The following is a 24,126-nucleotide window of genomic DNA, read 5'->3' on the forward strand; positions in this document are numbered from 1 at the left end:
AAGGGCCTTATGACAGGCCGTTGCTATATAAAATGTAATTATCCTATTTGGACTGCATATTGAAGATTAAGTGTTTAGAACAGAGCACTGGAATTCAGGATTCCCAGGGTCTATTTTATTTTTGGCTCTGCATTTGTTCACTGAGTGAGATCAAGAAAACCTGCTCTATTGCTTTCTGTCCCAGCTCACTCATTTGTAATAGTGAGATCACTCCGTTCTGCTTGCCACCGTTTGACAGTTGGAAAAGCAATTACTCTTTGCACAATGTTGTGAGAATCATGGATAATAAAAAAGTTAATGTAATAGTAATTTGCACTTGTAAGAGAGCACCACGTCAGCAGTGCGCCCCAAAGAACTCTGCAGACCAAGGGACTTGATAAGAAAGTGCAGAAAAGTTGGAAGAGGAGAGGGCATGGGAAAAGATGATTGTTTTTCTTAAATGCTAGTTCTCCGTGGTTACAGGGTGATGTTCTCCTCCCTTGATTCTTGCAGACCTAACTGGTATCACTGGCTAAGTTTTTAAAAACAGGAAAACAAAAGCAGAGTCCTTGCATAGAAGCAGAGAAATGCAGCATCTCTTTCATTCAAAATCTAAAATACTAAAGATTTTGTATTTTTATTGAAGACTAAGTAAAATAATACATATTCTTACAGATCAACAACAGCCTTAGCTAATTCACATCTGAATATGTGTGTGCTCAGTTTGTAACACATAGGGAATACCAGGTCTTGACACAAACACAGTATTTTTCTTTGCCTTAATGTTTTCCATCTGCCAAACAGGCTTAGCTCTTACTCTTATATTTTACACGAGAGCTATGAGGCAAATGCCAGTCACAGCTCAAAAATGCATTCAGATCCAGAGATGGAAAGCAAATAAAATGTATTGTAACAAATGATCTAAGAACAGGCTTCAGAATGTTCCTTGATGAGGAGGGGTTCAGCATGTGCAGAGTGAGCATAAAACGGGGAGCCCCCAAGAGAAAATAGGAGTCCCACTACCACTGACACAAGTTTAGAACTCAAACATAAAAGAGCTTTGGTTTGGAAATTTACATTCCTTTTTCTTTTTGCAAAATTATGCCTCTCCCTTCTAAAGAATAAATCCAAAAACCCAATGTGACCACAGCCTAAGAACCCCCAGAGTAACTGTATGTTCTATAAAAAGTGTCCTGGGCAAAACGCCCAAAATGAAATCAACCCTGTTCATCTGCCATCCTGTGCAATATCTAGGCCAAAGCTGCTTCTCTCTTGCTATGCTCCAGAACTATTTTTAAAGCCAAAAGCTATAAACGTTTTTGGTGAAAGAACAAACCCACAAATTACTCAATGTGCTCTATGCAGATTGGACTATGTGTGGCTTTGGAATACCATTTTACATTGCGCGTACTACCTAGGACAAGGATAGACAAGGTCACCTAAGCCACAGCGCTGCACAGCGAAGGCAGTGTCGTTACTGTCACACTCTTTGTTATATTATTGGCACGCTTAATATAGTATTAGCAGAATTACTTCTTTTGCATAGCAAATTCAAGTATGCCCTCTAAGTTAATACAAAAGGCTCTTGGTTTTTTAATTGCTTAGACAATATCAAGTTTTCAGTGATATTCAAGTGCACTATCTCTCCTGATGAGAATTTAAGGGAAGCACAGCTGTCTGTCTTTATCAAGGAGTTCCTGAGATATTCCATTTGACCAGTGGAATGTAATGAAGAATGATGTAAAGGATTACTCTCCCTTAATATGTGACCACATACAGCTATCAAATCTGAATGATTTTCTGTCAGTTTATCCCAGGACGAAAAGCAAACGATTATTCTCTTGACTTCTATAGCTACTTTTAAGGCCTTGAAAATAGCTTGAGTGGGCGGTATATTTGCATATTCAGTATTCAAAGCATAATGTATTTTACAATGAAGTCAAAGGATCTTGTTGATTAAAGAACAAATTCCACTAATGTTCTATTATTAGTTGATTAAGTTAGGACTTTATCATAAAAATTTCATCTCAAACAAACCACAAGTTGCTCACACTGACAAGCAAAACCTGTTCATTTCAGGAGATGGATGTCTATCTTTCATCGCCATCTCTGGCTTTTTAAAAGCAAACTTAACCTTTCACATAGCTTTTATTGCAGCAAAGTAGAACAAGATATAAACAACGTTACCAAAATGATAGTAGCTGTAGAAAATCAATCAATATTTTGGCAGAATTTTCAAAAGACTTCATCTTCTACTCAAAAGCAGCCCAGATTAGCCCCCCAAAATCTCACTGACTAAAAGCTTCTTTTGTTCCAGGGCCAAATTCAGAGCTGGAGTTATTAGATCTGACTCCCCTTAAATCAGCAGTTTGTAGGCATCTTATGGCAAAATTAGGTTTCTTCAGCCTAAAAGCCGACAGCAATTCCGTAGGTTTCCAAAAATTAAAAATAAGCTTCCTGTAAAATACCAGCGCTATTGTTTGTGTAAGCATTACTTCTGAAGCTTTATACTCCCATCTATATGTAGCTGAAAAAAATCAAGCCTTTAAAATGCTACACAAAATTGTATTATTTTACTGCAGTAAAAGGTCTTTTAAAGAATTTGAATAGTTCACAAAAGTAACGTTATCTAGCTACATCGCTTTAAAATTAACTACCCAAAAGGAATCCATTTTTGAGCAGCAGCATTTTCCCATAGACCAGGTCAACTGCTCCCTGCGTAGACACTCAGCATGCTCAACCTACAGAATTCCCATGGATCTGTCAGTGCCCACAGCAATGCACCATTCAAGGCCACGTTCACTAGTAAGCTTTTCTTTCTCAAGCAACTTAACACAAATAGTTATTTAAGCTTCAAAGATTAAATGCCTGGACAAGAACCAAATGCTGGCACTGAGTTAGCAGTTAAAGTAAACAAGCCTGGAGACCCATGTTTGCTAGCCGAGGGAGAGCCCCTTGAGATACGAAAACTATCCAAATGAAAGCAAAGAAAGAATATGCTTTTTCACTTAGATATTTTTATGGGTGACCATAACATAACAAGCGTGGAATCTAGATTTTGAAATATTGTGAATGAAAACAGGACTTTGATCTCTCATCCAATGTCCTGCAGCATGCAGTATCTAGCATCCCGAGGCAGATCTCCTGGGTTATGTTCCATTTTTACTGAAAGAATCCAGCAATGCTAGCACTTTATGCTTCTCCACTCACTACAACCTCCAAGAGACTGCTGTCACCAGATTCTTACCACGCTTCTGTGAAGCGGCGACAATTCTAAATAGAAGACAATCGAATCACAGCTATTAAAATGGCTTCTCCAGGACCATACAGAGTGTGGCAGGTTACCCCCCTCCAGGAAAGAAGATAAGCATTTCACCACATGCTTCAGTGCTCTGCTGAACTGGGATCAAAGCCCAGCTCCAGTAATGCTTAGTCTTACGCCTTCACTAGAAGTCCGTCGTTTTGTCTCCTGAAAACTAACATTTGCCCCATGTGAAGTTTCATAAGGTTCTTATTCCAAGATTATCATTAAAGGAGAAAATAGATAAGCTTGTTTTCAGAAAAGAACAAATCCCAGATTAATCCCTCACTTGCAAGTCAAATCTTCAAAAACAGTATTTTATGGATTACTGTATCAATTTGATTGTGTTATAGTAATCAAAATATTCTTCACCCAAAAGTACTACAAAAAATAATTAACTGTAAAAAAAACCCAAACCCTTTCTCAAAAGCGTAATCTAAACAAGGTTCCAAATCAAGTTTTGTTAATAAGGTTATTTGCATAAGCACAATAATTGCAGAAAATATTAGCTGACTATCTCTATTTTTATTAAGGACTGAGGAACAGATGTTTTAATTTTCTGACTAGGCCAATTAATGGGATACAGACTGTCCAAAGTATAAAAAATCAGTTAGGAGAAGTTCCTCATCATGACAGATTTTCAGTATTTTTTCCTAAGAGGCTCTAAATTTAAGCTAGTACAGCCACTGTTGGCTATAGTTCATAAGCCATACATAGAAGAACAAACTTCTAAAAGATCTGAGCAGTATCACCTTAATCTATTAAAATGAAAGTATCCTACTGCTTGCTCATTGGACAGATCAATCAGGAAAATTCATTAGCATTAAGCAGGGTATCTCTTCTAGGAGTGCTTGCTTCTGGTCAGGAAAGAAGTATTAAAGTAGCCATTACTAATAATTTGGTTCAATCATAATATCTATAATGAAAACTCATTTTCAGTTACCACTGAAAATGCATAGATCAATAAAGTTGATGATTTATTCATGCCAGTGGGTGCTGAAAGAGCATTCAGTTCAGCTCAGATTTGTCTGAATCACTGAATATATTTGGCTTAAATGATGGTTAACTTCTTATAGCAAAAAGCTTCTGGCTTCTGTAAGAATCTTACCGATTTGCCACTTGTATTCTCACAGCTCGACTACCAGCTATGCTCCTATTTCCATGTGCATGGAGCCTTTGACAGACAGGAATATAACCGTACCTAGAACCGTAGTGAAAAATTAAAGAGCACATTGATAGGATAATATAGTCTGGGTCCTGGCTTAAACCATTTAATGTTGAAGTTGTGAGCTCCTTTATAGCTGCTCTCTCAAAAATCCATCCATCTAGCTGGGAGCTAGATAACTGTTTCTGGTGGATTCAGATGAACCTGAGTTTTAGAGGAAAAGTGACAAGATCTATGGTCCCAGACTGACTGATTTCTCTGTTTGCAAATTAAAACATTTTTTATATTGTTTTAGCAGGGGCAGGTAGGCATGGATGAGCGTTTGCATGAAAAAAAATTAAACTCCTTATGTAAATGTATATGCAAAACTCGCATATCTGTTAACAAACCAGTCAGACTTTCTATGTGCCATTCTCAAAAACATATTCATTTCAACTCCTGTAGCTAAGCGCAGCTATGATACATTCTATTCTGATACCTTGGGAAAGTCTGGGTTCTTGGGGCCTACGCTGAACTCTGAAAAGTACAATGCATTGTGTAAAGAGCTAAAAATATCACAGCTTTACCTAGGATCACTTGTAATTGAACCATCTAGCCTTCTAAGTGTCAACATTTGATTCCCTAATTTTCAGGATCTGACAGCTGCAGCTAGGAGCCTGCCAACTTTGCCCCATGCTCGTTGTACTTTGTTTGAAGTGCTTAAAAAGATTTCATAATCCCTGAAGCAGACCATTTATGCCTATTTTTTTGTGTTTGATGTACATGAATTGGTTATTCCCTGCTGTTTCTTCTAAGTTCTGTCTAGCTGCACAACCTCTTCAACCGAGTTGAATGCTGTAACATTCCTTTTTACGATTACAGAAGAAAGCAGAACGCTAGCACCTAAAAACATAAGCTAGGATTGACCTTTGGGTGAATGAAGTGTTAAGATGACCTCAACTGGAGACCCAAATACTGGTATGGGAGTGCAAGCTAGGAAGGCATGGATTCTTCGATTGCCAAGGCTTGTGAGTGCCATGATGTAAGAGGATACAGCAAAGCGAGACAAAGAGAAGATGAGAAATCCTGGGTATAGGAGAGAAATAGTTTGTTCATTTAATGGTAGCATTTAGATAGGTTAAACATAGCAGGATTAAAAGCCCATTTTAAACTGAAGACAGCAAAGCTATGTGTTAAAAACTCCTCTTTCTTCCGTTCTGAAAATGGAGGAAATGTAAAACGTGTGCGACTGCAACCAGAAAGCATAAGGAAGCTCTTGGTTGTCAGAGGGTGCACAGTGAAGGTCGAATGTACAACCTCTTTCTGTCCCACTGAACATACGTGTTACAAGGGCGACTCACCACTACATAAATCATGATTTCCTTTGGTATTGGCTCAAAGCTGGAGTAACAGCACTGAACCAGAAAATACAAATCTAAGAGCATAATGTATCAGAACCAAACGTATAGCAAAAGGTTGTCTGGTGAGTGATAAACTGAGATTTTTACTGATGAGAAAGAACCTGTTCACTTCACTTTTGCTTCATCACCTCTTCCCTGCCAACTTACTTGTCTCAGCTGTCAGCCCTGCCTTCTCACCACCTCGGCTCTGAAGCAGGGCTGTTTCTCTAATATGCATTTGCAATGACTTTATGGAGATACAAAACCTGTAGCACCAAGGTCCTGTGCAGCATTTTTGGCAGCAGGCATTTACAAAAGAATTAAATACCATTATCTCTGTTTTCCAGATGAGAAAACTGCAACCTTTGAAAAAGAATCAAAATCCTCAAGAATTCAAATCTTTTCCTAGTTCTTAGCCATACAAAACACTCTTCTTAATGTTTTACACTGGTGCCCAGGAGTACCACTACAGTATACCTAATGAAGTAATAAACAAGAACAGGACACAGATCACATATTGCCATCTTCCTTGGGCCAATGTGCAGAAAGGATTTTACAAAACAGGAAATGCTTTTTATGGAAAGACTAACACTTTTTATTTTAAGCTGATGGCTTTGTCCAATGTGCTCAGTCATTTATCCTTCACTCCTCAAAATGAAGACTTGAAAATATTTTAAAAGTCACAAGCAGAACATACTTAGACAAAAGGAATGCAGCTTATGTTCAAAACAGGTCTTGTCTTTTTTCTGTCTTGTGCCTCTTCCTTGTATCAATTAACCTGAACTTTTCATTAAGTCACTTACGAGGTTCCACCTTATGAGGTTTCCCTCCCAGCCTGTCCTCCTTGAATTTCTATGGATCAGAATATGTTGTTCCCCTCAAGAATGGGCACAACATGAATTATTTCTTACCTTACAGTGCATTTGCACAATGTAAAACATATGTTGCTGTCTTGGTAATGTATACTTGTCTATTAATTAAACGCTTCTTTCCCATCACATGTCATGAAACACAGATTGTCTGCTTTCTGTTTTTATTTTTACTTTCAAAGTTGTCAAAGACTCTAGCAACATGCCCACTGAGGTTGAAAATCTTATACTGGAAAGAAATCTAATGCATGGTTGTCTTATTATTGCTACCTATGGAATGTGGACAGTGTGTCACGGTAAAAGAAATCAACATCTTAATTTTTCAATGTCTCTGTGCCATTACTTCCACCTGTAATTTTCATCTTGATTTACAGAAAAGAAAAAAGGCAAGAAGGTGCAAGTGAAATCCACATGGATTCCATATTGCACAGGAAGCCTTTATGCATAGGTGTACATACACATTTCAATACTTGCTTTACTCTTTAAGACTCCTCTAAAAGCAAAATGCTTTTCGTGGAGCAGGCATGTCCTATGGGATCAGGAAGGGAGTTCCTTCTGCAGACGGTGTTCTCTGTATTGAGTTGTATGTAAAAAAAGCACAGAAACAGACAAAGAAAGCAAAGAGTGTTAAATGACAATGATCAGATAAATGATGGCAGTGCAAACAAAGACAATATGTGAGGGAATGAAAAGATATACTAAGTCAGAGAACGATGCAGCTAAAATACTCTTTGCTTCAGTGATTCTGCCTGTAAGTACACTTAGCAAGCTTCTCCCAAACTAAGAGAAATTATTGTCTTAAGTCAATTCATTTTGCTGACAAACCACTACCCAGCTGCAGCAGCCTTATTGTTTGCGAACTTCTGAAGAAAAAGCTGCTTTGAGAAGTACAGCCTCAAATAGAACTCTGCCGGAGCTGCATGGATTGTGTGAGTCAAAGTCTGTCTTGCAGCTAAACTTCAGGAGGGTCTAGGATAATATTTTTAAGTAAAAATTTTTGTGGGTAATAAACACAACAGGACTTAACTGCATTTCTGATAATTGCTGGTATTAGGCTTTATGATCTTATATCATACAGAGAATGGACAGTAACGCAGATTTTTATTATACATCAAATAATAAAATTAATCTCCGTGACTTACCACTTGAACTCCTAATCCCTTCATTAGTCCTGTCGACTTTTATAGTAAGTTATTTCCCATCATACTACTATGACAATACTGATGTTATTTTGATTCAGAGTCTGGAATATTACAACAGCCCAACATTAAGTCCTCATACACCTTGCAATCTGTTAGGTACAACTGAAATTAATAATTTGAAAATAGCTACAATTCAAGTAGAGTTGCATTATAAATACTGAAATGCATTTGGAAGCACCGGACAGCACTGTACTATCTGCACCATAAAAAAAAAGAAGCCTTCAAATACGTTAATTTTGGAATTTGATAACAAAATATGTGCATTAAAACCAACAGGGCAATCTGTTGCAATGCTGAGGCCATGTAGTTTGACAACATACTATAAAAATGGATAATGAATGAGCAACTGTAGAAGCAGTTATTGCAACGTACAGTTAAAAGAAAATTGTGAGTTAACAAAAATTGATCTCTTATATTTCATCTTCCTTATATCCCATTCTATTGCATACCTCATCCCCTTTCAGAACTTCCGATCCTTCTAACTCCTGGGCCTGAGTGGTCTTCTGTAACATCTGCCTTTCAGTGTTGGACATCTCTTCCTTAGCAGCCTGAAGTTCTTCTGCCTTGGCTTCCTTTTTCCGGGAAATTATAGATGCCTGCACAGTCATTAAACATGCATATGGATAAGTAAAGTAAAAATTGCCTTGTTTAATCATTAGTGAAATGTAATCCATTAAATTTCAGGCATTGCACCACTGAAACCACATTTTAACTGTCAGAAACTGATTTTCATTAAGAAATGTAAGCATGTCTCACTGCAAAGAAAAAAGCATCGATTATGCATTAGATCCAGTGGGTTAAACCACAACTTCAATGAAGTTGATTGCAGACTCCCAACTTTTTCCAGTACAGCCAAGATTTCAAGCACACACTTTCCTCCCAGATTCATGTTGATACATTTTACATTTACATTTCTTCACCTCATTTTTTCATTTTCATTGAAGAAAAAAGGTAGGCATTTTAGCTGCTCCATTTCTTCTGCTTAGTCCCTTTTTGTGCATATGTAAGATACACCAACATGGCTTAACTGGAAAGTTATCCAAGATTTCACAAATGTCATAATACAGATTTTTATAAACTGCAACCTACTCCAACCTACAGAAATATGTTATACTAACAGCAGAACCAAGCCACTAAATCTTGGCAAATAGTTAGAAGATTATGAATAAAGCAATACAGTACAGAAATAGTGTAAATTACAGATATTTGGGGTGGGGGGTGGTGTGTCCCAGAAGATAAAGCATTTTTTAAAAAATAATATTTTATACAAGTCAGGATATTTATTAGTACCTAACATTTGACCAGAAGCTAACAGATTTGGGAACATAAGTATACATTAGTTCAGAGGGCGGGAAGGCATTTTTACCTTGCCAGAGCATACTATTTAAAAACATTTTAAAATAACACAATGCATTAATTTAGCTGCATGTGCATTAATTTGGAGGCATGGTTGGTTCCTTCATATGAAAGGCAAAACTTAGGAAAAAATGAAGCAAAATACACACTGGCTTTCTCACACTAGATTAAAAGGACCAGCTTTTTTCTAAAAATATATCTAACAGTTCTGCTGGGGTAGTATCTCAGCTCTTTTGCTTCATGAGATATCTGCAGTGACAAATTGTGGTACAATATATATATGATTATTTTGTAAAACAGAAGCCAGTCCCTAGCAGAACAAAGACCACCATATGCTTTCAACTCACAGTCACGACCTGAACATAATTATGTCACAAGCCAGTTGGTCTTTGGTACCAGCACATTATGTAGCAGGCTTTTCTTTCGGGAAGCAGAGCACCTCTTACCAAACAAAATGGTGTGTTTCATATTGCATATGTGATTGAATTGCAGTATACATTTTTATCCCCATTTTTTTCCTCCCACTGATACATTTTACTTAAGCCTTTTTATTTTTCAAACCGTCACCATAAGTATCATCATGAAAAACTTCAATAAAATTAGCAGCGGTACAGGTTGCCTGGGCAAGAAATCACATCTCTGCGTAAGCTCTGAAAATCTCAAGAGTTCATAAATCCTTTTTATAACTTGTGACTTTACTAAGACTAGAAGACCAGACAGGCTATTTCATAGAAAGCCTATTTTATAACCTCAGGATGAAAAATCAAAGAATACCTTCTTAATAGATATAACAGGAAAAATAGCATGTGGTCAAACACAAGCAAGGGATGTAACTGAAAGCAAGCCTTGCATCCAGGTCTGACTGCAGCATCAGCCCACATGCTGCCTTTTAAGAATCTGTCCACAGCTGGAGCTTTCCTGAAATAGCTCCTCCAAAACGTTCCTTCCAGAATTACTGTGATGCAGCTGAAGGGCAACACCTAACAGCTTAAGGACAGCGGTCGATACAAACTCACCGATGTTGACTGAAAGCAACTGTTTGACTCAGCCCTAAGCATATACATCCAACAGCTATTTATTTTCTTTTTGTCCTCCACTATTACATATTTCTACTGATTTATGCTAAATAATTAAAGAAAAAAATCAGTATGTAAACCAATCAATGACTGAAATCGCTCTACTACTTCTACTTAAAAAATGTTTTGTTCCTTTTTACCTGTTGGCGATACATGGAAAATTTACTATCAGTTGTCTCATACTTCATCATTCTTTTCTCAATAAGCTGATTAATTTGTGCATTTACTTCATTTATCTGCAAGACAGAACAGAAAACTAAGGAAATGGAGCATTAATTCTTTAACTTCTCCAAGAACTAATTGCTTTGCAAACCAGATTTACAATCCAGATAGTTCCATTTTTAAAACAGAGAAACAAACCCAGAAACCTCAATGAGTCATAAAGTACTGGAGAGGAAAAGGCTATGGTTTGGATTTCCAGTTCTGTGCGTTTATGATAAGGCAGAAACATGACATTAGCCCTGAAAAATGAAGTAAACTGGTGTACATGGAGAAAAAATGCATGTGAATTGGCACAGACAGAGAAAAAAGACTGGTATTGTCACATACTATGTGAAAAATGTCATTTTATCAGTATTAACTAAAGTTCCTTTTCACTCAACCATTTATCAGAAGTTTTAAGGGGACCAAATAAAAACTAAATGCTATCAAATTTCCAATGAAATTTCTAAAAATGAAGAGTCACAGACCATCATATTTCCAGCTCTATGGTACCTTCCTTCCACTGCCACAAAACGCACTTGCTTGTCCGCAGTCTCAATCTGTTGATCTTCATTCCAGCTGAAGCTTTAGAGCCTACTGCATCTGGAAACTCAGAGCTACACCAGTGTACTGATGCCAGCTTTTCCAGTCCTGACATAATGCTACACTGGGACTCTCATCAGCCATGGAAACCACAGCCCTAGCAACCTTCCTTTAATTCTCTGCTAACTAGATGAGTGCTGATAAGCAAGCAGTGTAAATATGTGCTGAAATCCAATGAAGTCCAAACATCACGCAGGTACAGCACTGGGCATTATCCTGACATTTCTATGAGCAATATCCGTGTACTCTGCAAGTATTCCAAATAAAGTGCTCAAGAGGACTAAAAATGCTCCAACGCCTGAAAAAAAGATCTGTAAATTCTATTCCTTTACAAAAGTGGTAGAAAAGGCCTAAATTTGAAGACGGCTAAGAACTCCCTTCTGTGAATAAATGTCTCGTTTATACATTATAAAATGCATGATAGTAGCATGCTCAGTGCAATTCAGCTCCTTTTAAGAAGGCTGACTTTAAAAAAAAAAGGCTAAGGCCATGCTGTGATAACAGATAATAAAAACATACCATATACTTAGCTCTTAAGAAGAAAATACTTCCAAAATATAACAAATTAAAAGGTTACCTCATGGAAAAAGAGGGGGAAAAAAAACAAACTTGAAGCTTTCTAAAATACCACCAAAACCCCAACAATACCCTTGGAAAAAGAAAGGTGCAAAACATGGCTTTAACTATGCCTGAAAGAAATAACTGCAACGACAAATATTGTTTTGATTAGAAGAAATAAACTAGGAAAGCAGAGCTGAATCACAGAGCTAGTTTATTATTTCAGACCTAATCTACCATTTAATAATGCTGTCAAATGAATCCAAAATGGCATTAGGCTGTCACTGATTTTACTTTCACAAAAGCAGTCTTAACCTTAGAATACAACATATTCTTGATGACACTCGACTTCTGATTCTCACCTAATCCAAAAAAACTGCGGGCATGTCTTTATTACGTTACTTTGGCATGCTCTGCGTGTGAACGCACAGGCTAGTATGACGATGGAGTTGCTAAACCTCTCTCTGCTCCAAGACACAAGAAGAATGGTAGATGGCCTCACGCCCATGGGTAAATCATTCTCTAATCTATTACAAATACTGTTTCCTCATCATCTGTATTTCACAGCAAAGGCCAAGCTGGAGATCCTAGGACTATTAAAAACCAAGTGGTAAGAGAAGGAGAAGACATTCAGACTGAGCAGTGTAACTAGTAGTATGTAGGACATCTTCCTACCCTGGCTAACACTGATGATTATGATTTACAATAGAAACACTAATAATTAGCATTCCTCTAGATTCTTCTAGAACACAATACTACATATTTAATCCTTCATTTAGGATTATGCAAATATGAAAACTTCATTGAGTAAAATATATAAATGTACTTCCATGGCAACAAATCCCTCTGCACATATTGGATATATACTACAAATAAGGATTTTTGCTCATTCTAACACCACTTGCTTTTAAATTCTGAAAAAATCTGGAAAGCTAAATCGCGTATTTGATTCTCAAATGTCCTTTGGTTTTACCAACTGAAACAAACAATGCAGACCTATTCCAAACACTAAGGAGTTCTCAGCCATTGCACATTGATTAAGACACGATATTGTGAAGATGTATTGCTCGGAGAATGTTGTTCACCGCTCCATAAACATTCTCTATATATTGGTATAAACTCCCTCAATGAAAAAATCAAATCTTTAGCGCTAAATTAACATCTCTGCTGATACCACAGCAAATTGCTAACACAACTTTCTAAATAGCATTTAAGGGTATGGTTGGGTTTGGGGTTTTGTTTATTTTTATTTGTGTTTTTTAAAAAAACAAACATCTGAGAGTTTGCATTTAGTGATTAACACATCTTTTGTTTTACAACTGAAGGGATCTTCCTTTGTGAATTAAACATTTTCTCAAGGATATAAAATAGGGATAAGGAAACTACAGTGTACAAGAACCTTAGACTATGCTATGGAACACAAATTGAGCATGACCTTGGCCAATTTACCTTGATTTCAAGTACATTGAGATCAGATTGACTCATAGCCGGCTCTGCAACCACCTTTTGTAAGATATATGTTGAATTCTTCTTACTTTCAAGCTCTCTAGGTATTTTTTCAGTAACCAGGTATGAATTGAAATTTATCTCCTCTTCTAGTTTCTTCATTAAACCTTAAAAATAAATTAAATCAGTGTCTATAAAAGTAATGTAGTGGATAATTAAGTTTGATCTCGCCAACACATTACAGTAATTAGCAGCAGATGATAACAGCAGCAACATAACATTTGAGTCTTCTTTTCAGCACTCAAAGAAACAGGTAGTTACTTGATTTAGAATGTTAACCTGCATGTTGAACAATATAATACGTATTATTATCCATCTGTATCTCTAACATATAACCATTAACTCCTTGACAGATTCATCAATAAACAAGTAAACCCCTTCTTACATGAAACTAACTGCATCAGATGCAAAATTCGACATGCAGTATTGATGTAGAAAGCCATTAACCCTACATGTGTCTCATATCAAGATATTTGATTCTGTGTTACTTTTTTTTTGTGTTGTGAATTATGTTCTTCTGAAATTTTAGAAGTTAAGAGCTAGACTTTGGTTGCTTATGTGCATGCAAGATGAGGGGCAGCAAAGCATGCCACAGTTTTTTTACAGTTGGGCCTACTCACAGATTGCATAGGTCATTGTTTTGTGTGAATTACTTCATCTACAGACAGACATTACCTCAGAGTGAATCCTTTGTCTGTACAAAGATCTGAATTTGGCCTAGCTCATGTATAGATTTGTTATATCCTTGGAAATTCTTCCTTAAAATAAGACTTTATTCCAATCCAGCATCTAAAAAGGCCTTAAAATGAGCAGATTTTAATGTATACCTACTTTAAGGGTCTTTCACATTGCTGGAACACTTATAAATTGCCTCCCTGTAAATAGCAAACTATTTTTTCTTCTAAGAACCAGCATTTAATCTCAGGACAATATATATATGAGAATGCTGAAAATAATAACAGGAAAAAACAAGACAGAATTCTTGAGTAACATCGAAAATTCTGTTGAGAAAAGCAACCCCATTTAACAAGCCTGATGCACACTGCATGTTACCATGCTTACCATGATGTGGCTCTTGCAAGGTGGAGTAATTTAGCCTCTTTAACAGATCATTTGTAAATAAACAATGGTACATACAGATAAGAACAATGCACAGCTAGAAAAATGTGACAGAATGAAATAAAGCATCTGTTTAGATTACATTACACAGTCTTCCACTGACAACAGGCAGTTTAGTGCAATTACTCCTCCCGGGCCCCTGTGCCAAGGACTACAGTAAGATTTGGAAGTCAGATGAGAGTGGGAATAGGTATTTCAGAATATTTTTCATGATCTAGGTGACTAAAGAGTAAGTATCCTAGATACTTTTAAAAACTACTTGCTAGAGTTGTTGGGGTTTTGTGGGGGGGGAAGGGAGGGTGTCTCTCCATATTTGAGAGAATATGGTACTGCAATTAAATGCCAACAAAAGCAAGAAATCCAAAATCTCTTTTTCACGTACTGCAAAAGCAGAGAAAAGCTTGAGTACAGCTGTACTCTAATGTTGCTGCAATAGAGGGGATAGGAAAAAACGGAGCTGAAAGTAGGGGGTTTGGTTCTCAGGCTAAAAAGCCCACTGACTGCAAAAAGGAAAAGGTCAGAACAAAGTGAAATACAAGCCTAGGAAAAGGGCCCCCCGTTATTCTGCCACTATTCACCTCTAGAAACACTATACTGATAAAGCCTCCTCACCCTCTGCTCCCAGCTCAGACTGAAAGGAAAGCGACTTGGTTTAGCTGCCAGAGAGGAAATAAGCCATTAGTACTTGAGAAAGCCTCAAGAACTGTAAGAAAGAAAACAGACCCTAGGGAAAGCAGTGTTAGTAACAAAGTCAAGTCAACACAAACTAAAAATGAGCTGGAATTCCTCTTTTCCTGCAGCTTAGTTTGTTGATCTCTGTGTTTATGAAATGCAACACTACCACACAATCTTTCCCCCTTCGGGGAAAGGTCATTTATCTTGTGCAAAACAAACAGCATCAATACTGGTTTCAGAATGGGTAAGCAGAGTTACTCCATGGATGCAATAGCCATTATGTATGTGGCACAACAGATATACCCTGAGAAACACACCTGGACTTCCTGAGAGAGATTTCCCACTTCCTTCTTCCAGAAGAACTCGATTCCAGTCTTCCTCAGCCCACAACAGAGCTGGGCAGGAGGGACCACATTTTATGTATCACTAGAAATCCACCACCTCTGCAAATGCAGCAAAGCTTCCCACGTACACTGTGAGCTGAATTAACACCTCAAAACTGACTAGGAACACAACTCCCAATTTGGTATTTATAACCAAGATTTTTGGTGTGGAAATCAAAGTGATATCAATTAAATTATTCTGATACTAAATATTAACATTTTTGTTTAATCAAACAAATTTCTTGTTTTCCTCTTAGTAGGAAAAAAATATATATCTGCATACATAGCCTATATTTTATTTCTTGTACTCCAGTTTTCTTACAAAAACGTACATGCCTAAATAATCTGTTGTAGATATGACACTAAACTCTGGAAATAATGACACCTAAACAATTACTGTCATAAAAGTACATTTGAACCGATTGACTTCACAGGGTATAACCTTAATCACTAGCTAGATTCTGGGATAACCTCAGAGCTACTACCAACTTCTTTTAAACTGACTGGTTCTGCATCATGCCTACTTTTGATGGTGCAACAAGCAACGAAGCAAGTTAAAACTTGACATCTTGACAGGGAAAGACACGATGTCGTCAACATCCCTCATGACTATACGCAGTTTCTTTCCTAAACACTTTTGATATATTTTTTCCTCCTGTACAATTCAACATATGGAGAAGTAACTACCTAAGAGCTTTTTTTTCCTGCTTAACAGAACCTTAAAAAAACAAAACACAGGGCAGCTCTTGGTTGTTGTTGTTTTTCAGTGAAAAACATTCTTCTTTCAAATTCCCAGGCTAGAGGAAAGAAAAGCAAGCATACTTTAAATCTTTCCATTACACATATAAATTCTGTTTTTAATGTTTTAACATTGACTTATAGTTACAAAATCTACATACGTAAGCCGCACAGAAAGTCTGGCTCTGTGCCCTAAGGTTATTTTAGCAAGGTTCTGCCAACCACATATTTACATGTGGAGAGCTATTAAGAGCAACTCCTCATGTTTTCCATTCAAATTTTATTATTATTATTACAAAGAGAGGGATGGGAGAAGGAGTTACTTAGTGCTTGCTCAGTCACGTAGAAAAGAGGCAATTTTCTCTGCATAATTCTGCTAATGGATCTAAAACTTAACTCACCTTGTGCTCAGATTCTTACTTCTTTTCCCTCTACAGGCTACCAATTGTGCATCCTATATCAAAACCATTTGCAACAATAACTGGGTTTTTTTTGGGGGGGGTGGTGAGGGGGGGGAGAGAAAAAGAAAGAGGAGCACTCATTTTATAGACTATTTGCCAACGCTTTGTTTAGTATCACACAGGAAGACCGTGACAAAGGCACATCTAGGATAGAGGTTCACATGGCATTCCCCTACATCAAAGCTTTCACTTCCCTTTCTGCAATCATCCTCAGAGTACTGAAACGATTCCCTCCCACAGCTTCCAATGATATCACTTCCAATTCCCCTGTATTAAACAGAGGCCTGGGACACGCAAACACTAACAGATTATGATCAAATCACCCCTTTGATATCACCTGGAGAAACTAAAAAGCTTCCTCAGTTTGCCATTAAGTTATGCTTTCCGTGTTTATAATTATTACTGATGCTCATTAAAATCTCTCTGACCTTTCAATGTGCTTCTTGAATTCTGGTCGATGGACACCGTGTTGCAGTGATGGACACATCAGACATAATATAACTCTCCTACTCCATTTTCTTCCCTAAATAAATGCATGGACAGCACCAACTCTCTGACACTGGGAGCTCCAGTTGTACCATTCTACATGATGACCCACAAGTCCTTTTCAGAGTTACTTCTTAAAGAGTCCCACAGGCTGTAACTACATTGCACATACCTCATTCCTAGAGGAATACCGTGTCACCTGGCTATTCCTTAAAATATATACTGTTGGCATTGCCTTGGCTTCTTAAGTGATTAAGGCCACTTCGAATCAACAATAAAAAAAATATTCAGTCATTTCCCCAAATTTCCCCAAAAAATCAAATCCCCAAAATGATGAAATTTATTTCACCTGGCAATTTCACCAGTGATAATTTGCTATTTTCTCTCAGGTATCTGATGTAAACACTGAACAAGAGAGCGCCAAACACTGATTTCTGTATGTCCCTATTAGAAACATCCACTTGGTGATGATTCCCTGATTAATTTTCTTTCTAAAACTTTCAACAGACTCCTTTCAATCCTTTTAACAGGGGTCATGTTGAATTTTTGCTGCCTTGTTTGTTCTTCAAAATGGGCTGCAAGTTAAGAGCCAATGGTCTTAAAAAAGTCAACCATAGTAATACAATTAATCTCACTAACCAGACTTGTACTCTCATCAGAGATACCAAGTTCACTTAAAAGTGCTTTACCCCTGACCTTGCATCAATTGACAGTGACTTTATAATAAATGAAATCATTTAAAGATCGAATTAAAAGTTCCACCCAAGCCATTCTCCTCTATCAAATAAATCTATAACTAATTGTAATGTGGTCTGCAGCACTGGTAGACATCATTTAAACCTGGGGATTTTAGGGAAAGATAGTTCTGTGGAAAAGAAAAATGTTAATGTTTTCATTCAAATGGATTATTTAAATAATAGCATCCTAAATTTCTGTTTTTCAGCAAGTGTTCAGAATGACTTAAAATAGACATCTGTACAAAGCAACTCCTCTGACTGGAATCTTTGAACTTCTCAGCGCTCTAAATCTACTACATATTAACTTAATGAAGTGTATAAATTACACATTTCACTGTTTATCAACAACACAATTATCTTAACACATTCTTTTAATCAATATTTTCAAGCTAGTCATCCACTTCTTCATATTTCTGCCAATAAAGTGAACAATAATGTCCTGTAAAATGGACAGAGATCAAGAATTTCAGTAATTCAGTTCACTTTTTGGCATTAACAATTTGTGTTTGTGCCAGCAGAGATATTCAAAGCAAAAAGATGGCAATCTTGCTGAGGAAGCATGAGCTAGGTTATTCAAACTAGTGGTCAGTGTTAATAAAAATACTATTCATATCCAAACCAAAAATACCACAAAAGAAAACCCAGAAACTGCAAATTCATGTTCCTCAGTGCTACCAGCAGCTACTGCCTCACTATAGTTAAACAATACACTGCGTAGTACTGAAGTTCGGAAGGAGTGTACTGTGGAAAACAGTATGATCAATTTTAGTCTGTAAAACATCTCATAATGATCAACTGTTTTCCAAGATACAATACAAAGTCTTCTAAATACTGTATTTCTAAGAGTTAAAACCCTACTAACCATAAGCTGTATTTTTCTGGCACACCTAAAGCAGACTGATGCTAATTGCATGTTAATGATACTCATGAATACGTGCTAGTTGCATTCCTTATTCCTTAAAGAGTTTCTTTACATTTCTTTAAAGTACTTAATCCTAAATTAATTATAAGATGAAGTAATCAAAGCAGCATGTATCTGTAACACAAACTAAAAAGCTTCTACTCATTAACAACAACTTTTATCATTTTATCTTGCTTTGGAAGTTAAAAGCAGTATTAAAAATGGAAGATAACTGTTCTAAAGGGAAGTATCTAACTTCCAGTGAAAATCCACACCTACCAACCAGCCGTTGAATTGTCAGCATACAAACTAAACTGATACGAATAGGCAGCTGAGGTATCTAGCTACAGCCAAAGGGAATTTTTAAAATAAAATAAATTGTGCTAACTGTAGACCAAGAAAGCTTTTAAAATAAATGGAATCCTATTCAGTGCACTGTGGTCACCTAATTTCAATTATTTAAAAAAGACAGTTGGCATTCTGTAATTGTTACTACAGACAGTGTCTTTGTAACTGCTATGGGGATAAGCAATTACAAAACTAAGTCCTGAAGTCTTTATTTGGGCAAAATTTCAACAAAAGTTTTCTTAAGGAATGACTCCAAGTTTTTCGGCAGAACATCTAAACACTTTTTTTTGTCCCCTGCAAGCAGGGCTCAAGATAAGGAAATTAAATACATTAACTGTATCTGTATTTTCATCTCAATGATTAAATGACATATTTACTGGCTTTTTATTATGTTACCTTTACTTCTGTGAACTGAACCCATGAAGTTTCCATTGGCCTTAAAAAAAACTCAGGAACTGAAATAGAAATGTTGACACAGCTTTGCTGTATAAACTCTCCGATAGCTACTGCAAAAATGGAAGAGTTATAAAATCCATTGCAGGTCCCTTTGAGTAAAGACGACAGTTCAGATACTCTTTTATTTCCATTTGTGGTTCAGTGGCTGATGAGCATCGTAAAAAAAATGAAAGTAAAATTACAAAGTAATAACAACACAATGTGGTGGTGACTGAAAAAAAAATTCTGTTAACTCAAAACAGCTGCCAAAGCAGTTATGTGATGCAACTGGAATATTAAGTGTAACTGAAAGAGTAGGGAAATGACTGACTTTACTAAGTCATTATATATATCACCAATAACTATTCAGAATCTATCATTTTTGGCAGCAAGTTATACATATAATAAAAATCATTCTAGGCCATTTTTCTTTTGGTTTTTGGGGTTTTTTGGGTTTTTTTACACCACAGCAACTTAGAATGCAACTGGAAAAGACCTGTGGAAAGGACTGTTCTGAGTCTCACACCTTCTCACTAATTTACATCCAGTGAAGTATTTCCCTATAAATCAAAGTCAACGCCTGTAGGAACAGCACATAAAACCTCTATCAGTCCTGTGATGGTACTGATATCCAAGTGCAAGAGACAAACCAAGAGGGGTTAAGTGACTTGCCAAAGATCACATACATCTGAAACACTTAACCCTAAACTGACTCCCCGTTCTGTTGACAAACTGCCAGGCTAATCCTTGTTACAGTTCCTTCAAAGTGATTAAATGATCAGAAACCTAGAGGCTGTCAAATTGTAGCCTTTGGAGGCAGTTATGCATTTACCTAGTAACTGCAATTCCTCCCCACCTGCTGTATTTATAAATGATCTTACAGTACTAACTTACTCCACAAGCTGTATAATTTATTTTGCTGAGGTTATTTGCAGACAGAGATATCCCTGAACACAAGGAGAAGCAATCTTGCTATTACTAATGTAACACAGCGACATACAACTCAATCAGCTACAGTGGTATAATGAGAACAAAGTATTTTAATATGTAAGCAAATATATTCATGTATAAATATATAGGTTTCAATATATAGATACATCTAGTATCTATAATTAAACTAATAATATAAACATAATCATATATAAGTATGTGTGTGTATAATCCATAATCTATAAAAAAACCTTAATTAGGAAGTAGCTTTATTTTTGGTACCACACAAAACTACAACACAAAATTGCACTACAATTAGAAACAGCCCTTAGAGCTTTTCAAAGAAATATTTTATAGAAGGTAACTAAAAGAACTAGAAAAAGCCTACATGAATAAAACATAGTATTCAATGTATTTGTACATTCATTGAGAAAATTTTTAAAGAAGCCATATTTCACCAACGCCCAATTACAAATATAAAAGGCATAAAACCTTAGAAAAGACAAACTCCTGATTTAGTAACAGGTTTCTGCTTTTTCCAACCCTTTGTAGTTCCAACTGCTTTTTTTTCTTACAGAGTATTACAGTTAGTATTCAGTATTTAACTGTTTTAGTATTTTTTAAAAAGTGGATCTCAGAAATACAACTGATACCATCTTCCCTTGTGATTGTTTCCCTGTTTATTTGGGGCAAGGCATGTTCAGCTTTAGGATCCCCAGCATGTGCCTTTAGAACATATTGAGTACTACTTACTTTCAGGTTTTGAATCCACTACTGCATGATGCATCTCTTTCAGCTGGAGCTGTGCTCTTTGCAGTCTCTGCTCTGCATGGAACAACTTTTGAAAGACAATTGGACACACTTTGTAAGCTTTGAAATGCATATTCAAACAACTAAAACAAAAGAGTATCAAAAAGAATCCCCAAAAATAAAAAATGGTAGCTATAAGCATCTGGTGATTCCCTGTTTCACAAGGGAACATGCCACAGCAAATTTTCAGCGTACTTGATATTCCTTACTGTTAATTGAGGAAAGTATTCTTGTACTCCTGAGCACTATTTTCTCTATAGCAGAAATTCATTACACAATTTTTAACCAAAAACACTGAGTGGCTTGAACATCAGAAAAACAAAAAAGAGATGGCAAGCACCATAACTGCAGCAGGTGACTATCCTTATGCTGCAGTTCTTGCAATGCAGCCGAGCTGTCACAACAATCCACTGCCCAACTTGAGAGCCCACTGGAAAGCTTGTTGCCAAACAACATCCAGCTGATGAGCATTTTTGTGATTTAGAGAGATGTGTACTAAGAACCGAAATTAGCTGGACATCACTTTCATTTGACTTGTGGTCTCACTTGGGTCCAAGCAAAGACCCATCCCCTTGAAAGCCTACCGATTCACACAGATTCCACATCTAGATACAGACTGCGATACTAGAAATCTGGGGTTTCCCCTTTTAATACAGTGTTGAAGTTTGTGCTACAGAATTTGGTGAGAAGATGCAACAATAGGGCACTGGATTTTATTGAAGTATCTTGTTTTGACAACATAGCTCAGGAACAAAACCCACCCTTATATTCAGATGTCAACTGCTTCGAGGGCTTCCCAGGACATCATTTTTGTCAAACTCTGGGAACAATATGCCAAGGTTGCTCTGGAATACATATTCCCTGCACCCAATGAAAAGCTGAGGTACTGGCTGTATTACTCAGCCCCTGCAATCTTAGTGCAGCTGCACAGAGATACAAATCAAACTAAGGAAACATTTGCTCACTACCATAAATATAAAGAATTATCTTAGGGTGCTACAAGAGTAAGTCATGGAACATTTCCTGGGACTGCTAAATGATGATGTCAGTGGCAGCTGAGGCAGCCAAGTACCTTGAATGAGGTTTTCCGAACTTGCAGGGTCAAGCCTTTTCCCTTAGAATGTACATATATATGTTGAATAGGATTGAATTTGCTAGTGTTGGGAGAAACTGTACTGTTTTTCCTGAGGTACTTTTTAAAATGCATGATTCCCAAACAAACGTCAACAACCATTTATTTTAACACGTATGCTTTTATGTCAGTACCTGATTTTTTTGTTCTTGTTTCTGTTGAGCCAAAGATTCTTCTCTCTCTTTTTCTAAGCGAAGCTGTCTTGCTATTTCAAGCATCCGTTGATGATTTTGTACTGTCTCCACCTACAGCAAGTGGATAAATAGTGCATGTTACTGTCAGATATTTGAGAAATACATTAAGGAGATCATATGTCTCACAAGCCCACTTAGCACTTCCCTTCCATAGATGTTACTACTCAGAAATGACAGCAAAGTACTGGACTCAAGATTCTTAAAAGCTCTGGACTAAGGCCTAGGCAGATTCCCTGTGGGTCAGTTAGTTATTCGATTCCTTCCTAGACATACAGTATGTTTATCTTAATCCTTGTTTGCATTCCAAAATCAGAGTTGCAAGCCAAGTATTATGACACTGAAACGTAACAGTGTTACTTCTCCTATTACCCTCTTCTTAAGACGCTCTACTCTTTTGATGAGTTGATCTTTCTCCTCTTCCATTGCACTGATGTCCTAAAAAGCAGAAAAAACAAAGAAAGAAATGTTAATTTATTTACAATATAATAGGGATTGGACTAAATACTATTCAAATTAATATGAAAATGGAATTTTTCTCTGAATACACTGAGGCAGTTATAATTTTATTGATCTATGATCAGAACATCCAAGATTCCAATCTCTTCTCTCTGACTTCCCCCACAGTTCCCGCTCTCTTTATGCTAACATTCCCTCATCTGCATCCTTGAGTATTAGTGTGAACATTTAAAATAAAAGCAGGTTGATTTCTCTAAAATAAAAACAAGCAAACAGAAACAACCAAGGAAAAATCAGCATGAGTTCAACATTTGATGCAGTGTAACATATGTTCGTAATGTTACCATCATTATCCACTTCCTGGCAGACAATTTTGCATGAAGTTGCATAGGAGAGATGTTTGCTGGCTTTTTTTGTATTAAAATTGTGTTCAAAGACACACTTTCTAGTGCTAAAACACTTAACCAATTATTATTCTCCTTTAATCCTATTTTACAACAGCTGGACTCCACAGACTAAGTTACAAGAGAAAGGGAACTAAATTCTCCAAATGTAGACCTTATCTCAACATTTGCTTAACTCGTCTATATGTCTTACTGGAAAGCTGTACACATGCTTAAATATTTTGTTGAAAGCAAATATCCTTACTTCACACCTTAGCCACACAGGATCATCATTTTTGTTGACATAAGCTCTTAATTCATTCAACACCCTCTGAAATTACTACCCTACGTCAGTGAAGCAAAAGGCTTTGCATCAGTTTGCATTCAGAGGAAAGGGAGTTCTAATATTTGAAAATCATGCTGAATGGAGTCTTGGCAGCATTGTTTCCCAACCTGCTTCAGAAAGCTCAGTCTTAAGCACAAGTGAGGACTTTCTCATCTGTTTGCCAACAAAGCAGTTTCAAAAAGGCAGCTGCAGTGCCTACCAGCTCTGACCTCTACAACTTGCACACTGTAATGAGGCCACAAAACCAACAAAAATATTCAAGAAAAACCTAAACAAAAGTTCTGCGATTCTGTCAGAATTTTTTACCCTTCTTATTTCTGCAGTAGATAAACCAGATGTTCTCAGCTGCTCACACTCCTTATGTAGGTTTTTAAATGCTTCCATCAGTTCTTCATAC

The 24,126-nt window shown here is 36.8% G+C and overlaps 1 protein-coding gene across 1 annotated transcript in view; it reads right to left on the reverse strand.

Moving 5' to 3' along the window:
* The window catches only part of IFT81 (intraflagellar transport 81), a 42,757-nt gene that overhangs the window by 13,634 nt on the left and 4,997 nt on the right, over positions 1–24,126 (reverse strand). The window contains exons 4-10 of the mRNA XM_056355723.1: positions 24,036–24,125; positions 22,914–22,979; positions 22,485–22,595; positions 21,162–21,246; positions 13,139–13,302; positions 10,468–10,563; positions 8,345–8,491 (exon numbers count right to left, since the gene is read on the reverse strand). Of these exons, the coding sequence (XP_056211698.1) occupies positions 8,345–8,491; positions 10,468–10,563; positions 13,139–13,302; positions 21,162–21,246; positions 22,485–22,595; positions 22,914–22,979; positions 24,036–24,125 (759 nt within the window). The remainder of the gene's footprint in view (positions 1–8,344; positions 8,492–10,467; positions 10,564–13,138; positions 13,303–21,161; positions 21,247–22,484; positions 22,596–22,913; positions 22,980–24,035; position 24,126) is intronic.

The sequence above is a fragment of the Falco biarmicus genome, chromosome 1, assembly GCF_023638135.1.
Source record: "Falco biarmicus isolate bFalBia1 chromosome 1, bFalBia1.pri, whole genome shotgun sequence".
Lineage (NCBI taxonomy): Eukaryota > Metazoa > Chordata > Aves > Falconiformes > Falconidae > Falco > Falco biarmicus.